The 14,486-nt window shown below is 45.6% G+C and overlaps 1 protein-coding gene across 1 annotated transcript in view; it reads left to right on the plus strand.

Annotated features, from left to right (window-relative positions):
* ptchd1 (patched domain containing 1) overlaps positions 1–8,108 on the plus strand; it is a gene marked incomplete at both ends in the record, with an annotated part of 45,173 nt that extends 37,065 nt beyond the window's left edge. The window contains 4 exons of the mRNA XM_080752377.1: positions 306–497; positions 2,711–2,904; positions 5,223–5,520; positions 7,821–8,108. Of these exons, the coding sequence (XP_080608503.1) occupies positions 306–497; positions 2,711–2,904; positions 5,223–5,520; positions 7,821–8,108 (972 nt within the window). The remainder of the gene's footprint in view (positions 1–305; positions 498–2,710; positions 2,905–5,222; positions 5,521–7,820) is intronic.
* Between the last annotated feature and the right edge of the window lie 6,378 nt (positions 8,109–14,486).

The raw sequence follows: 14,486 nt of genomic DNA on the forward strand, positions 1-14,486 counted from the left end.
AAACCCGCCTCTCACAGTGTGTTTCCAAACGAACCATTGAACATGCATTGTAAATGCCTGTGCTTTAACTGTGATATGCGCGAAACCCCGGACATTTGAAGGAATTTATAAAACCCCCCCGGACAGGCCGGACAGCCCCCTAAAAGAGGACATGTCCGGGCAAAAGAGGACGTATGGTCACCCTAAATGTATTGTTAAATGGCAGGGTATGTGTTAAGAATATTTTTATGCATAAATACGTTTGTACCTTTACCCAAGTTAACATTTTGATTCTGATTGGTCCCCCCCCTCCCCCCTCCCCCCAGGGCTTCCAGCGAATCAGCTGGCTGGAGTCCTACCTGGGCTACCTGGTTGAGCGCAACCTGTCCACCAATCAGCCGCGCCGTAACTTCACCCGCACGCTGCGCACCGACTTCCTGCGCCAGCCGCGCTTCGCCCACTTCCAGGATGACATCATCTTCGCCGAGCGCAGCGGAGGCGGAGGTAGGGACGGAGCAGTGTTGTTTTTTACAGCAAGTTTTGATTTACGGTAGTTTTAGTCCTAAGCCATGTTTCCATAAACGTATTCGAATTAGGGAAGCGAATTATCAGAAATGCGTTAACTCATTTACTGCTATTTTGAAACCCTGAAATCAATGGGTATTTCGTCGACTAAAACTATGACCAAAAATATTTTGTCGACTGTGTTTTTTTCACTGACGAAAACTAAATGAAAACTAAACAAAAACTAAGCTGTGATGACTAAAACTAAGACTAAATATATTTACAATTTCGTCAACAAAATAAAAACCAGACTAAAAAGTTAGGGAGGGACTGGTGGAGAAGAGAGTCATTTTATGTTGGGTTGCTCTCAGGTGTTGCGTGCTGAAAATAGCAGATCTACAAGCTCACAACGAAGTGTAAAATCAGTCATTACGATGCCATCAAGGCCTGCCAAAATACATTTTAGTCGACTAAATCAACTGTAGCTTTAGTCGACTAAAATTAGACTAAAACTAATACTTTTCAGGTGACTAAATTATGACTAAAACTAAATGACGTTTTATTCAAAAGACTATGACTAAAACTAAATCAAAATTTGCTGTCAAAAACAACACTGGTAGGGATGAAAAATACTTGAGTAAAAGTACTTGAGTAATTACTCAGGAGTAGTTTTTTTGAGGATTAGGGATGGGACAACATGAACATTTCATATCACGATTATTGTGATCAAAGACATCGCGATTTACGATATTATCACGATAATCAAAATCCATTATCCTGGGGCGGAACATTTGCCAAAAATCTACAAGCTCACAACAGGTCGCAACACAACGCTTTGTGAGCTTGTAGATCTGCTATTTTTTGGCAAAGACATTTGATAGAAAGTAGAAAAAAGACTGTATCAAGTACGTACTGTACATTATAAGTACCTTTTAGCAATTATAGAGGGTTTAAGTGGTACCGGATATGCAGCTCTGCAAATAAAAGGTGAATTGATCCCAGTGCATGACGGAGGACGATATCACCATAAATTAAATCTCCACGATACGATTATCGTGAGTGTTTTTTTTATCACGAAAAACGATAATTTATCGTTGATTCGTCACCTTTACAACGAGGTACAGCTTGTAAGCATCGAGGCATGAGCTACACAGCCAAACATGTGGGTAGCGCCGACCAAAATGTTGCCAAAATGGCTTGCAATACTGTTCTGCTCGTTTTGGGCTTCCCTGACACTGAGCTTAACATTAAAGCTATACTGTGTAAGTTGCTCACCTAGAGGTCAGTAGCTCTATAGCAAACCGCGGTCGCGTCCGCGTCTTTCGGCCGTTTTTCGCCGCGGACCACCCCCGCGTCTGCCTCCACCTCGCCGAGATCTATCTTTAGAGGGGTCCCTGGTTCCTGTGCGTTCAGGCATTCCGGAGAAACGGACTCCTTCACCGAGTAAATGCTGTTGTTATGTTGAGGCAAGCTACACGGGCGCCTACAAATATGGCCGCCGTATTGTGATAGCGACCCCACTTCAAGATGCGCTGTGATTGGCCGGCAGTGTATAACCCTCGCTGTGATTGGCCGGTAGTGTATGATGACGCAATTTTGCCGCGAAATTCTCCCCCCCTCACGGCTCATAGAAAACATATAAAGAGAAGGCTTCAGAAGCTGAAAATAACGGAGTGGGTGTTCTAAAACGATTTAACAATTTTAAGATTTGTTTTATAACAAAAGTTACATGGTATAACTTTAACAAAGTGTAAAAATGGCCAATAAGTGTTGTTTTCTTCTTTTCCTTATTACTGTGGGAGAGTGAAATCACTCAATGCTCCAAGCAACAAAGGTGAACACCAAAAGAACAGCATTGCAGGCCTGCCAGGGTATTTATGGAGGGGTGCTACCCACACGTTTGGCTGTGTTGCTCATTACACAAATGTCATACAAGCTGTACGTCGTTGTAAAGGTGACGAATCAACGATAACAATGATATCAAACACAATACCATTTGACATAATTAAAGGGGGGATATAATGGACCAAATGTATTTTTTTACTTTTTACCCAAAGAGTAGTTTTTAAATAGACTGCTTACTTTTGAGTAATTTCCTGGACTAATACTTTTACTCTTACTCTAAAGGGGCCCCACCATGCTTTTCAAAATATATATTCTATATAAATATTGCTCCATAATACCTTTTCCTCCAGGTTTCAGCCTGAACAACCACTCGGGTGCGGAGGGGGAGGAGCCTGACGTGGCGGCGTCGCGGGTCTTCCTGGTCGCCAGGACGACGGAGAACAAGCGCCAGGAGATGTCTGTGCTGCTGGACACGCTGCGACGCCTGTCACTCACCTCACGCATTCGCTTCCTCATCTTCAACCCCTCCTTCGTCTACCTGGACCGCTACGCTGCCGCCGTGAGCTGGCCTCTCAGGTAATGGTTCCCAGCCGTTTCTTTCAGGGCTATGGTCTTCAAAAAAGTCACTAGGGTGGCTTATAGGGTGCATCAAAATTCAATGCAAAAAAAAAAAAATCATCTCATTCCATCTAGAACTTTGTTTCAATGTCTATACAAATTATTTTAGCAAAGTTTGGGGGACATTTTTGACAAGAGAAAGCATGTTTAATCAAGACGAAACATTTAAATTTTCATTGAAAGTCACTGAAAAAATATTGAAAATATTGAAATATTGTCCTAGTTAAGTGACATTTCGGCTGCTTTTAGAACTCTCATTTCTTGATAACAAGACATGGCAATTTCTCAAAAATACAACAAATAGTTTGTGAGGAGGTGTTTCTGCCAAGAGAAAAGGTGTTTAATCAAGAAGAAACATTTACATTTTCATTGAAAGTCACTGAATCTTTTTTGAAAATATTTAAATAGTGTCCTAGTCATTCACTGTGTTCAGCTTGCCCTTATAGGAGCGAATATTGGGCTGTTCACGGCGGTCATGCTCAACTGATTGCAGCACATTCTGAAGGTGTTGCTCACTTGGCTGCTGCCACAAAGTCTGATGTGAGTTTGACCCCTCACTCGGCACAGTCATTGATGGCACTCAACATTGATGGCACGCACATTCACCACACCTGCCTGGAATGATGCACTGGTACCCCAATCCTCTACATTGAGTGGAAGAAATGCTGTATCGATTTGCAACTGGTGCATACCAGCAGTCTGGGTTGGCAAGGTCGGCTAACCTGGTGGCCGGTGAGAGGACTGGAAACTTTGGCTTACCGAAACCATTGATAAAATGCTACTGTGGGGCTCGCATGGGGAGGTTATCTGGTTTGTGCTCCAAGATGGCATCCGCAATGTTTTAAAAAATATTTTAAGCGAGAAATAGAAGACGTAGTGTCAGAAAATGGATTCTATTTGATCAGCACTTCCTTGTTTTCCAAGGCGTTTAGTTTTTTAGATTTGCGTCAAATTATTAATTTTATTTAGTAGCTGGGTAATAAGCGGGATAAATACTTGCTCCTTGGGGGTTGTCCCCTTCGAACTGATAACATCCCTTCAAACTGATAACATCCCTTCGGACTGATAACTCCCCTCGGCTAGCACCTCGGGGAGTTATCAGTCCGTCGGGATGTTATATATGGACAACCCCCGCGGAGCCAGTATTTATCCCTTACCTATACTCTCTCTCTCTCTCTCTCTCTCTCTCTCTCTCTCTCTCTCTCTCTCTCTCTAACAGACACTCCCTGCTAGCGGTGCTGTTCCTGTTGGGCCTTTCCTCCCTGACTCTAACGGAGCCCCTAGTGGTGGTGTTGTTAACTACAACTATAATATATATATATATATATATATATATATATATATATATATATATAACTCTCTAACTCTATATTCTCTCTCTCTCTCAGACACTCCCTGCTAGCAGTATTGTTCCTGTTGGGCCTGTCCTCCCTGACCCTCACAGAGCCCCTAGTGGTGGTGTTGTTAACTACAACTATAATATATAACTATCTAACTCTATATTCTCTCTCTCTATAACAGACACTCCCTGCTAGCAGTATTGTTCCTGTTGGGCCTGTCCTCCCTGACCCTCACGGAGCCCCTAGTGGTGGTGTTGTTAACTACAACTATAATATATATATATATATATATATATATAACTATCTAACTCTATATTCTCTCTCTCTCAGACACTCCCTGCTAGCAGTATTGTTCCTCCTGGGCCTCTCCTCCCTGACCCTCACGGAGCCCCTAGTGGTGGTGTTGTTAACTACAACTATAATATATATATATATATATATATATATATATAACTATCTAACTCTATATTCTCTCTCTGTCTCTCAGACACTCCCTGCTAGCAGTATTGTTCCTGTTGGGCCTGTCCTCCCTGACCCTCACAGAGCCCCTAGTGGTGGTGTTGTTAACTACAACTATAATATATATATATATATATATATATAACTATCTAACTCTATATTCTCTCTCTCTCTCTCAGACACTCTCTCCTAGCAGTATTGTTCCTGTTGGGCCTGTCCTCCCTGACTCTAACGGAGCCCCTGGTAGCAGCCTGGTTGGGTCTGACCCTCCTCTCTCCCTCTCCCTCTCTCTCTCTCTCTCTCTCTCTCTCTCTCTCTCTCTCTCTCTCTCTCTCTATAACAGACACTCCCTCCTAGCTGTATTGTTCCTGTTGGGCCTGTCCTCCCTGACTCTAACGGAGCCCCTGGTAGCAGCCTGGTTGGGTCTGACTCTGCTCTCTCTCTCTCTCTCTCTCTCTCTCTCTCTCTGTCTCTCAGACACTCCCTGCTAGCAGTATTGTTCCTGCTGGGCTTGTCCTCCCTGACTCTAACGGAGCCCCTGGTAGCAGCCTGGTTGGGTCTGACTCTCCTCTCGGTTCAGTTTGGTGTGGTGGGCTTCATGACGCTGTGGGGGGCTGAGCTTGACGCTGCCTCCGTGCTGTGCCTCATCTCAGCTCTGGGTCACTCCGCTGACTCCGCAGCCCCCCTGCTCTGTGGCTTTGCGGCGGGTCGCGGCGACAGCCGCACGCGATGGGTACGCATTGTGTTGGAGCGACACGGAGTGCCCTCACTGCAGGTGAGGAGGAAACGATATTATGACGTATGATCTTTATATGTTACCGTCACTTTAGGGGCAGGGACTTGCTGGCCATTGGGAAAAGCGGGACAACTCCCGAACGGCCGGTTCATTCCCGGACGGTCCAGGCAGGCCATTAGGAAAAAAAATAAAATAAAATTTCGGCCTTCGTTCCATTTTGGGGGCTGGGCGGCCAACAAAGTAAATCGTCACTGTCGGGCAGAAACCTTGTATCTCCAAGTTTCAATTTTTTCGCTAAGTAAAGCCCTGCTTCATCATACAAGGCTGTTGCACAAAAGTAGTGAAAACAGCAGATCTACAAGCACTGCTTGTAGATCGGCTGTTTTCACTAGTTTAAATCATTTTTAAAATGATAAATACAAAACAAACGGTTTTGGACATACAAGGTTTCCACCCGACAACGACGAAATATAACTCATATGTAATTGACCCACTGACTTGTCACTTTGTCACAAATCTTTGAGTAGCAGCAGCGCTATAGAGAGAGATCTCTCTCTATAGCGCGCAATGAGGGCCTCTCCAACTCTTTTTCCCGGGCTGAATCAGGGGCCCAGCACGTCCCTGATTAGGGGTGTAACGATATGTGACCGGGGCTGGAGAAAAGGTCCTTATGTCTGCAGTAGTGAAGTCCAGCAATTTAACAAAATAGGTTTGATTTTGGATTGTTGGTGTTTATCCTTTTTTTCTCCATATTATCTAAGAGTGTATGTTTTAGAACCTTCTCATTGCAACAGATATCCATTTTAGAATCATTAAATAGCTTAAATTAGTTTGTAAAGAGAGCTGTGTAAATGGTAAATGGTGCATTTATATAGCGCTTTTTTATCCAAAGCGCTTTACATAGATTGTGCATTACATTCACCCATTCACGCACACATTCATACACCGGTGGCGGAGGCAACCATGCAAGGCACCAACCTGCTCACCGGGAGCAACTAGGGGTTCAGAGTCTTGCTCAAGGACTCTTCGACATTAACTCAGGGGGAGCCCGGATTAGAACTGGGAACCCTTCGTGCTCTAATAACGGTTTCTCTACCCCTGAGCTATGCCGCCCCATGTGTGTTTTTGTGTTTCCTTGCACCCTTCTGGAGGGTGGAGACACACATTAACATGTCAAAGCCAACATTTACATCTGCAGTTTCTGTTGGCTGATGTGTGGTTGTTGTTCTCAGGTTTCAGCTGCAGATCACCAGCAATAGGTTAGGGTGGGTGAGGGGTGGAGTTAACAATCCATTGTTCACATCCCTTACCTGACTGCCAGAAGTGTGACAAACTTTGAGAGGCCTTTACTCAGATTCTTGGTTCGAGGTTTAACTACATTCAAATAAGCCATATCTTCTTCAAATATATTCAGAATCCAATGAATGACGTCATTAGAGAACTATACATAGTTATTGTTGTCTCCACCAGCCGAAGGCTGAGTGGAGAGTATGTTTTCCCCTCCGTCCGTCCCGCAATATGATGTCATATTGCGTCATATTGCGTCATATTGCGTCATATTGGAGAGTATGTTTTCCCCTCCGTCCGTCCCGCAATATGATGTCATATTGCGTCATATTGCGTCATATTGCGTCATATTGCGTCGCTTGAGGATTGGTCGAGCTTCACATGACATTTTGGCTTTTGGCTTCAATGTTGTTTCCCCCTCTGTTTATACTCACAATTGAGTATAAACTACTTTTTCAGAACGAGATTAAGATAAGATCTAGAATAGATAAGATCACATCGGAATAAACTATCCCACTATAAACAAGATCTCCAGCCTTATCTTTCTCTAAGTAAGAGAAAAGAGCGCTGTAATCCAAGAAAGACCTGGAAGAAGCCGCTCCCGACCAAAGAAGCACCACAGGCTACCTCCCCCACAGAATCCAGCAGCCCCCTGGCGAGCCCTCAACCTTCTTAGCTTTCCCTGCCACAGAGCTCGCTGCCGGCCCCGCCAGCCACCGCCGCCGGTGTGCAGAGTCTCAACATGACTATCTCATGTTGAGATAGTCATTTTAAAAGTAGATCTCACGTCAACAAAGTGTGGGCACCCCTGATCTAGAACCTCTGCCCCACATTTTTCAAATCAGCCTCATGGTGGCGCTATAACAGGCCAATTTGTATGGCCTGGTGGAGACCTGTGCTCGGAAGAGCACTGCTTCTAGTTTATAACTAATATATCTATAATCTTCTCTCCAGGCCACTCTCTGTTACCCGGTAGCTCTCTAGAACTATAGATATTAGTTATATAGTTATTTATGATATCATAACTAATATATCTATAATCTTCTCTCCAGGCCACTCTGTGCTACCTGGCTGCTCTGGCTCCTCTGGGCGCAGTCCGCTCCAACCTGACCTGGACTCTGTTCCGCTGCTTGGCGCTGACCGCCGGCTGCTCGGCGCTCCACAGCCTGGCTTTCCTTCCCACCCTGCTCACCTTCCTGCCGCCCGCCAAGAGCCCCTCCCCCGGCCACCATATAAGGGCGGGAGGCGGGGAGGGGGAGGAGGGGGTGGGGCAGGAAGTGGAGTGTGTGGAGATGAACGACAACGATACCAGAGTGGTGGACCAGATCACTACCGTCTGACCCTGGACCGGAGTGGACCGGAATGGACTGTCTGACCGGAACGGAGTGGACCGGAATGGACTGTCTGACCGGAACGGAGTGGACCGGAATGGACTGTCTGACCGGAACGGAGTGGACCGGAGTGGACTGTCTGACCGGAACGGAGTGGACCGGAGTGGACTGTCTGACTGCACCGGACTGGAACGGAACGGACCGGAATGGAGCGGAAAAGGAACTGTCTGACCGGACCGGAATCTACCGGAACGGACCGGACCGGAATCTACCGGAACGGACCGGACTGTCTGATCGAAATGGACCGGAATGGACCGGAATGGACTGTCAGACCGGAACGGAATGGACCAGACCGGAATGTACCGGAACGTAACGGAATGTCTGACGGGAATGGACCGGAGTGGACTGAAACACTGGACTGGAACAACTGTCTGATCATACCGGAACGGACTGTCTGACTTCACCGGAATGGACCGTACCGCACCAGAATGAAACGTACCGTACCAGACTATCTGACTTCACCGGAATGGACCGCACCGCACCTGTCTGACTCGACCGCAACGGACTGTCTGACCATACCGGACCGGACCGGACGAGCCCCCAGAACCCAGGGCTGTAGAGTTGAAGCAAAAGGACATGGTGGCCAAAGCTGGAACTGCAGGCGGGGAGAAAAATACATGCACTGGCTAATTACGTCTTGACGAACAGTAAGTCAAATTGGCAAACTTCTGTTTGCCATTTTTACCCCACAATGCAACTGGATTCAGCTTCTTCCGGGTGCTTCCAAACGCCACCGAGCAACTAGCATTGAAATGAATAGCTGGGGGCGGGGCTATCCGCTCTCTATATCATAGATATGGAACGGACTGTCTGAACACACCGGAACGGACTGTCTGACAATACTGGAACGGACTGTCTGAGCACACCGGACCGGAACGGACTCTGAACACACGGGAATGGACTCTCTGACCGACTGTCTGAATGGACCAGTGTTGTTATGGCCCTGCGACGGTTGTTACCATGGTGACCACTTGCTCCGGGATGGAAGGAAGGTGTGTGTGTGTGTTTGTGTGTGTTTGTGTGTGTGTGTGTGTGTGTGTGTGTGTGTGTGTGTGTGTGTGTGAGCACAGTATAAATGGCGAGCAGGTTACCATGGTTACCATGGTCATACTGCGTGTTTCCAGTGTGGTGTGACATCATAGAGAGACAGCCAATGAGAAGCTGACACTGAGACAGCCAATGGGAAGCTGCCACTGGGACAACCAATGGGAAGCTGAAGCTCAGGCAGCCAATGGGAAGCTGCCACCGAGACAGCTGACACTGAGACAACCAATGAGGGGCTGAGAAGCTGCCGCGAGGTCAGTCCTGCACCGGTGATGTCATCGCAAAGAGACACGCCCACCTGGTGATGTCATCACAGAGACACACCCACCTGGTGATGTCATCACAGAGACCACACCCACCTTTCAAACTGTCTTTAGAAATCACTGCTTCAACGACCGGAGCAGGGGTCTTCACCAGGGGGTCCGGGGACCCCTAGGGGGTCCTCAGAGGGACCCCCTGGGGGGGTTCTCAGAGGTACTGCATTAAAGTTTCTACATCATGAAATGTCACTTTTCCTATTTTAAAACCTTTTTTTGGGGTCCCACTAGCACCTTCTATCCTCACAAAGTCCCATTTCAGACCGTTGTGTCTTTCTCTGATTTTGGGAAGGTGGAGGTTAAAAGCATCCCACGGGTTCTCAAAACAGGCTGTCCAGATTATATCATATTGTTTATGTCGTTTTCCAAAAAGTTTAGGCTAAATGACCACTCCTTATTTTATTTAACATTTTTTGCAACCCATTTTCTCACCCAGTGCCAACTACCTAACCTGTAGTCCTGGTTTCCGCTCTCCCCCTGCCGCGCCAGGGGACATTGGGGAGCACCCGGCTGGCTAGGGGGAGGTAGTATAGAAACCAGGGCTACTGCATGTTTTTGTGAGGGCATTTGCCCTAGGAGACACGGGGAGAACATGCAAACTCCACACAGAAAGGCCCTATCGCCGACCCCACCTAGGGTGTGGGCGCTGATGACGCGGAGGGAGGAACACGCCCCCAGCACCCACAGCGTCCCACGGCGGGAATCGAACCCAGAACCTTCTAGCTGTGAGGCGAAGCGCTAACCACTGCGCCACCGTGACCCCCTAAATGACCACTCCTGAATACAGAGCCTCGGTCATGTCTGCCTGGCTTTCATATCAGAGCATTTTCAGCTGCAGTACCTTCCTTGTCCTGAGTGGGAGGACTGCGCTATTGAGCCCCACTCTCATCCGAGCGCCTCCCCACTTTCTTCTCAGAGTTGAGGCATTACATTTTGTACAACACGGTTCTATTGTGAAAATAGCAGATCAGCGTTGTGGGCATGTAGATCTGCTATTTTCACAATTTCTTGTCACTTTAGAAATGTGCAGATAAAAACGTTATATTGGTTTGTTTACTGTTGAGAGAGAAAACAATGTTGCACATTAAGCTAATCATCTGGGCCCCCCCCCCCCCCCCCCAAAATTATTTGGGGACCCCCCTGGGGGTCCCGACCCACAGTTTGAGTACCACTGATCTGTCTCATCTTTCTCTCTCAGCTAAGGGGTCCCTGCTTCATCTCTCTCTCTCTCAGCTAAGGGGTCCCTGCTTCATCTCTCTCTCAGCTAAGGGATCTCTTCTTCATCTCTCTCTCAGCTAAGGGGTCCCTGCTTCATCTCTCTCTCAACTAAGGGGTCCCTGCTTCATCTCTCTCTCAACTAAGGGGTCCCTGCTTCATCTCTCTCTCAACTAAGGGATCTCTTCTTCATCTCTCTCTCAGATAAGGGGGTCCCTGGCCTGATTAAACCACTGAAGACCCCTGCTATTAGGTTGTATTGTTATAACATGTAAGTTATTTAACGTCACTGTCGGGCAGAAACCTCGTATCTCCAAGTTTCACATTTATATGTTTTTTTTTTTCAAAAAGCAAAGCCCTGCTTCATCATACAAGACTGTCGCACAAAACTAGTGAAAACAGCAGATCTACAAGCACACAATGCCTCGCGGCGCGAGGCGTTGTGTGCTTGTAGATCTGCTGCTTTCACTAGTTTTGATCTTTTTTTAAATGATAAATACAAAACGAACGCTTTTGGAGATACAGGTTTTCCACCCGGCAACGACGCTAACATATACTGTATCTGCTGCTCTGCTGTTCTGCTAACGTCACAACGTGCACACCAACTACAACCCACTAGAATGGGGTGAAGTAATGAGTGTGTGAGTGTTTTTACTTTGATGCAGGATTCAATAAAAAGGTGCAACTTAGAAAACCTGCGTCTTGTGATACACAGTAACTGCTGTGGTGAGTCAGTAGAGACTTTAAGAAAACCCGCGTCTTGTGATACACAGTAACTGCTGTGGTGAGTCAGTAGAGACTTTAAGCTCCACGATGTTCAGGACGGCAACACCAGGTGGAGTACGGCTGCTATGACGCAATCGCCGTAGCGGTCAGAATCGTTAAAGAGGTGGTGCCATGATTTTCCCCCCCTCTAAAACATGATTATCAGGTATTATGATTATACTAGGAGGAAGATTTTTTTTCTCCAAAAAAGTATACAGAAAGAGTTAAAATAGAGTTAAAACCCCCAGTTTATTAAGTATGCATGGCTGTCATGGTGGGTGGTGACCCAGCTGAAGTTAGCCACACCCACAGTGTTGGGTGAATGGTAATTAGGGGAGGAGTTGATACTGTGACATACTTAGTATGTGTGTATTTAACTGACACTTTTGACCACAAGGTGGCAGCCTCCAAGAGAAAACAAACAAATACCAAGAGAATAGATAATTGCTCATAACAACCACACCAGGGGATGAAGTACTGTCAACCTCCCAGACACATGAAAACCAGAAAAAGTCCAAAACTATGGCACCACCTCTTTAAGCAAACCGCCGTGGGCGACGGGGTCCCACCACTGGCGGAACAAATCAGAACCGGGCCTGTATGCAAGCCACAATGATCCTCCATTGCTTAAAGTCACTACTGAGGCCTGTATGCAAGCCACAATTATCCTCTATTGCTTAAAGTCACTACTGAGTGTGTGGGTGATTGAGTGGATGAGCCAGCCAGCCAGTGATCTTATTTGGTGTGCGTGCATCAAAAACTCCCCGTGGACCAGATTACAACCCCTGTCCCAGATTGCTTAATGGATTCAGAATCATGAAAATATATATATATATATATATATTATAATATATATATATATATATATTTTGACCGCTCATATTGTCGTTGTCGGGTGGAAACCTTGTATGTCCAAAACCGTTCATTTTGTATTAATCATCTATAAAATGTACTAAACTAGTGAAAACAGCCGATCTATAAGCACACAACGCCTCGCACCGCGAAGCGTTGTGTGCTTGTAGATCTGCTGTTTTCACTACTTTGTGCGACGGCCTTGTATGATGAAGCAGGGCTTTACTTTGCGATTTTTTTTTTTACAAATTTGAAACTTAGATACAAGGTTTCTGCCCGACAGTGACGATATGCTACTTAAAGCAGATTTATTTATGTGTAATATATGTGTGCGTGTGCGTGTGCGTGTGCGTGTGCGCGAGTACGAGTGCGTGTGCGTGTGCGTGTGTGTGTGTGTGTGTGCGTGCGTGTGTTTGTGGACCACAACCCAAGATGTTCTGTTTAAAATCCCCAAACTGCAGCTTCTCCGTCAACACATGTATCTTTTCAGCAGAGTCAACAGTGCCCCCATGTGGCAATGAAGCACTCTGCAGCTCCAACAGACAACAGCTCTGGGTTTAGTGCAGGGTTTCTCAACCTGTGGGTCGGGACCTGTGAAGGGACCATTTAAGACCTTTTTTTAACACCTCAAAAGAAAGAGAAAAAGAGTGGTAAAGATAATCAACAACCCATTAGGCTTGTTTTGATTATCTTTTCAAATTATTTTTCCTTTTTCTTTTTCTATAATTTTTATCCCATAATTTTGTAACCAATTTTTTCACCCAGTGAAACCCTAGTTTCATGTTTTTGTGAGGGTATCAACCCTAGGAGACACGGGGAGAACATGCAAACTCCACACAGCTGATGACACGGAGGGAGGAACACGCCTGCAGCGCCCACAGCGTCCCCCCGGCGGGAATCGAACCCAGGACCTTCTGGCTGTGAGGAGACAGCACTACCCACTGCGACCCCTGAGGTCCTTCATTTTAACCCATATAACATTACAATTTACTTAGTCGGTTTCTTTGTCACTTTCAACTCAGTCATAACTGTGCCACCGTAGAAATATTCTCTATAAAGGAGCTATAGTCAACTTGTTCTTGAAAAACGGATGCTAAAATAAAAATAATGTTTTGAAAATATGTTATGAAAAAACAAGCTTCATATATGTGTTTCTATTCAAAAATAACCACACAAAGTGTAAAATAATGATAAAATAATCATTTTGGCCATTGTCAGGCTGACACTTTGTTTACATCCTAGTCTAACACTATCAAAGAATAGACTAGAATGTAAACAAAGTGTCAGCCTGACAAAAAAGTTGACTAGCTCCGTAATGATCATCTCTCAAGTCAAAGCTAAGAGCTTGAATGAATGTTGGATACACTGCAGTAATGTGCATACTGTATGTGAGGGGACTTAATTTAACATAATACACTTTATTTGAACATTTAATCTTAAAGGGGAAGACCACTCATTTTCAATATTGAACTATGTCATTAATATACCTTAGAGGAGTTGTGTGGAAAAAAAAAAAAAGTTCCCCCTCTTCTGGACGATTGATTTTGCGGTTTGTATTGTAAATTACAACTTGATGACATCACACATTGTACTTTACAATACAAACCCAAAATCAATCCTCCAGTTCTAGGCAACACAGGCTAGAAGGGGGGGGAACTTTTTTTTAAATTTCCACACAACTCCTCTAAGGTATATTAATGACATTCAATATTGAAAATGGGTGGTCTTCCCCTTTAAAAGACAGTGTGCCAGTGATCAGCCTTCCCTGTACCAACGTTGGCATCGTGCCTAAGGTTCCTAGTTCCTACCCCTGCATTAGAATGTCCTTCTGATGCCTGGCCTTTGATCAGGGACGTGCAGAGAATGTTAGAGGGGCAGGGGCTGACATTTATAAAAAGGTCTTTTGGTGGAAATATCGAAAATGGCCAACCTACAAGCTCTCAACGCATCGCAGTGTGACGCGTTGTGAGCTTGGAGGTCGGCTATTTCCGGTGCTTGATACCACAGTGAATTAAGCATAATCAAGTGAATACTGGAGATGTGGCGTAACGGCATGGATTTCTACACAGAGAGGACAATTCTTTCAACATAAGATGCTGCGTTCAAGTTCAGGAGAGTTTGGACAAGGCAATTC

Source organism: Nannobrachium achirus, assembly GCF_963921795.1.
Source record: "Nannobrachium achirus genome assembly, chromosome: 21".
Taxonomy (NCBI): domain Eukaryota; kingdom Metazoa; phylum Chordata; class Actinopteri; order Myctophiformes; family Myctophidae; genus Nannobrachium; species Nannobrachium achirus.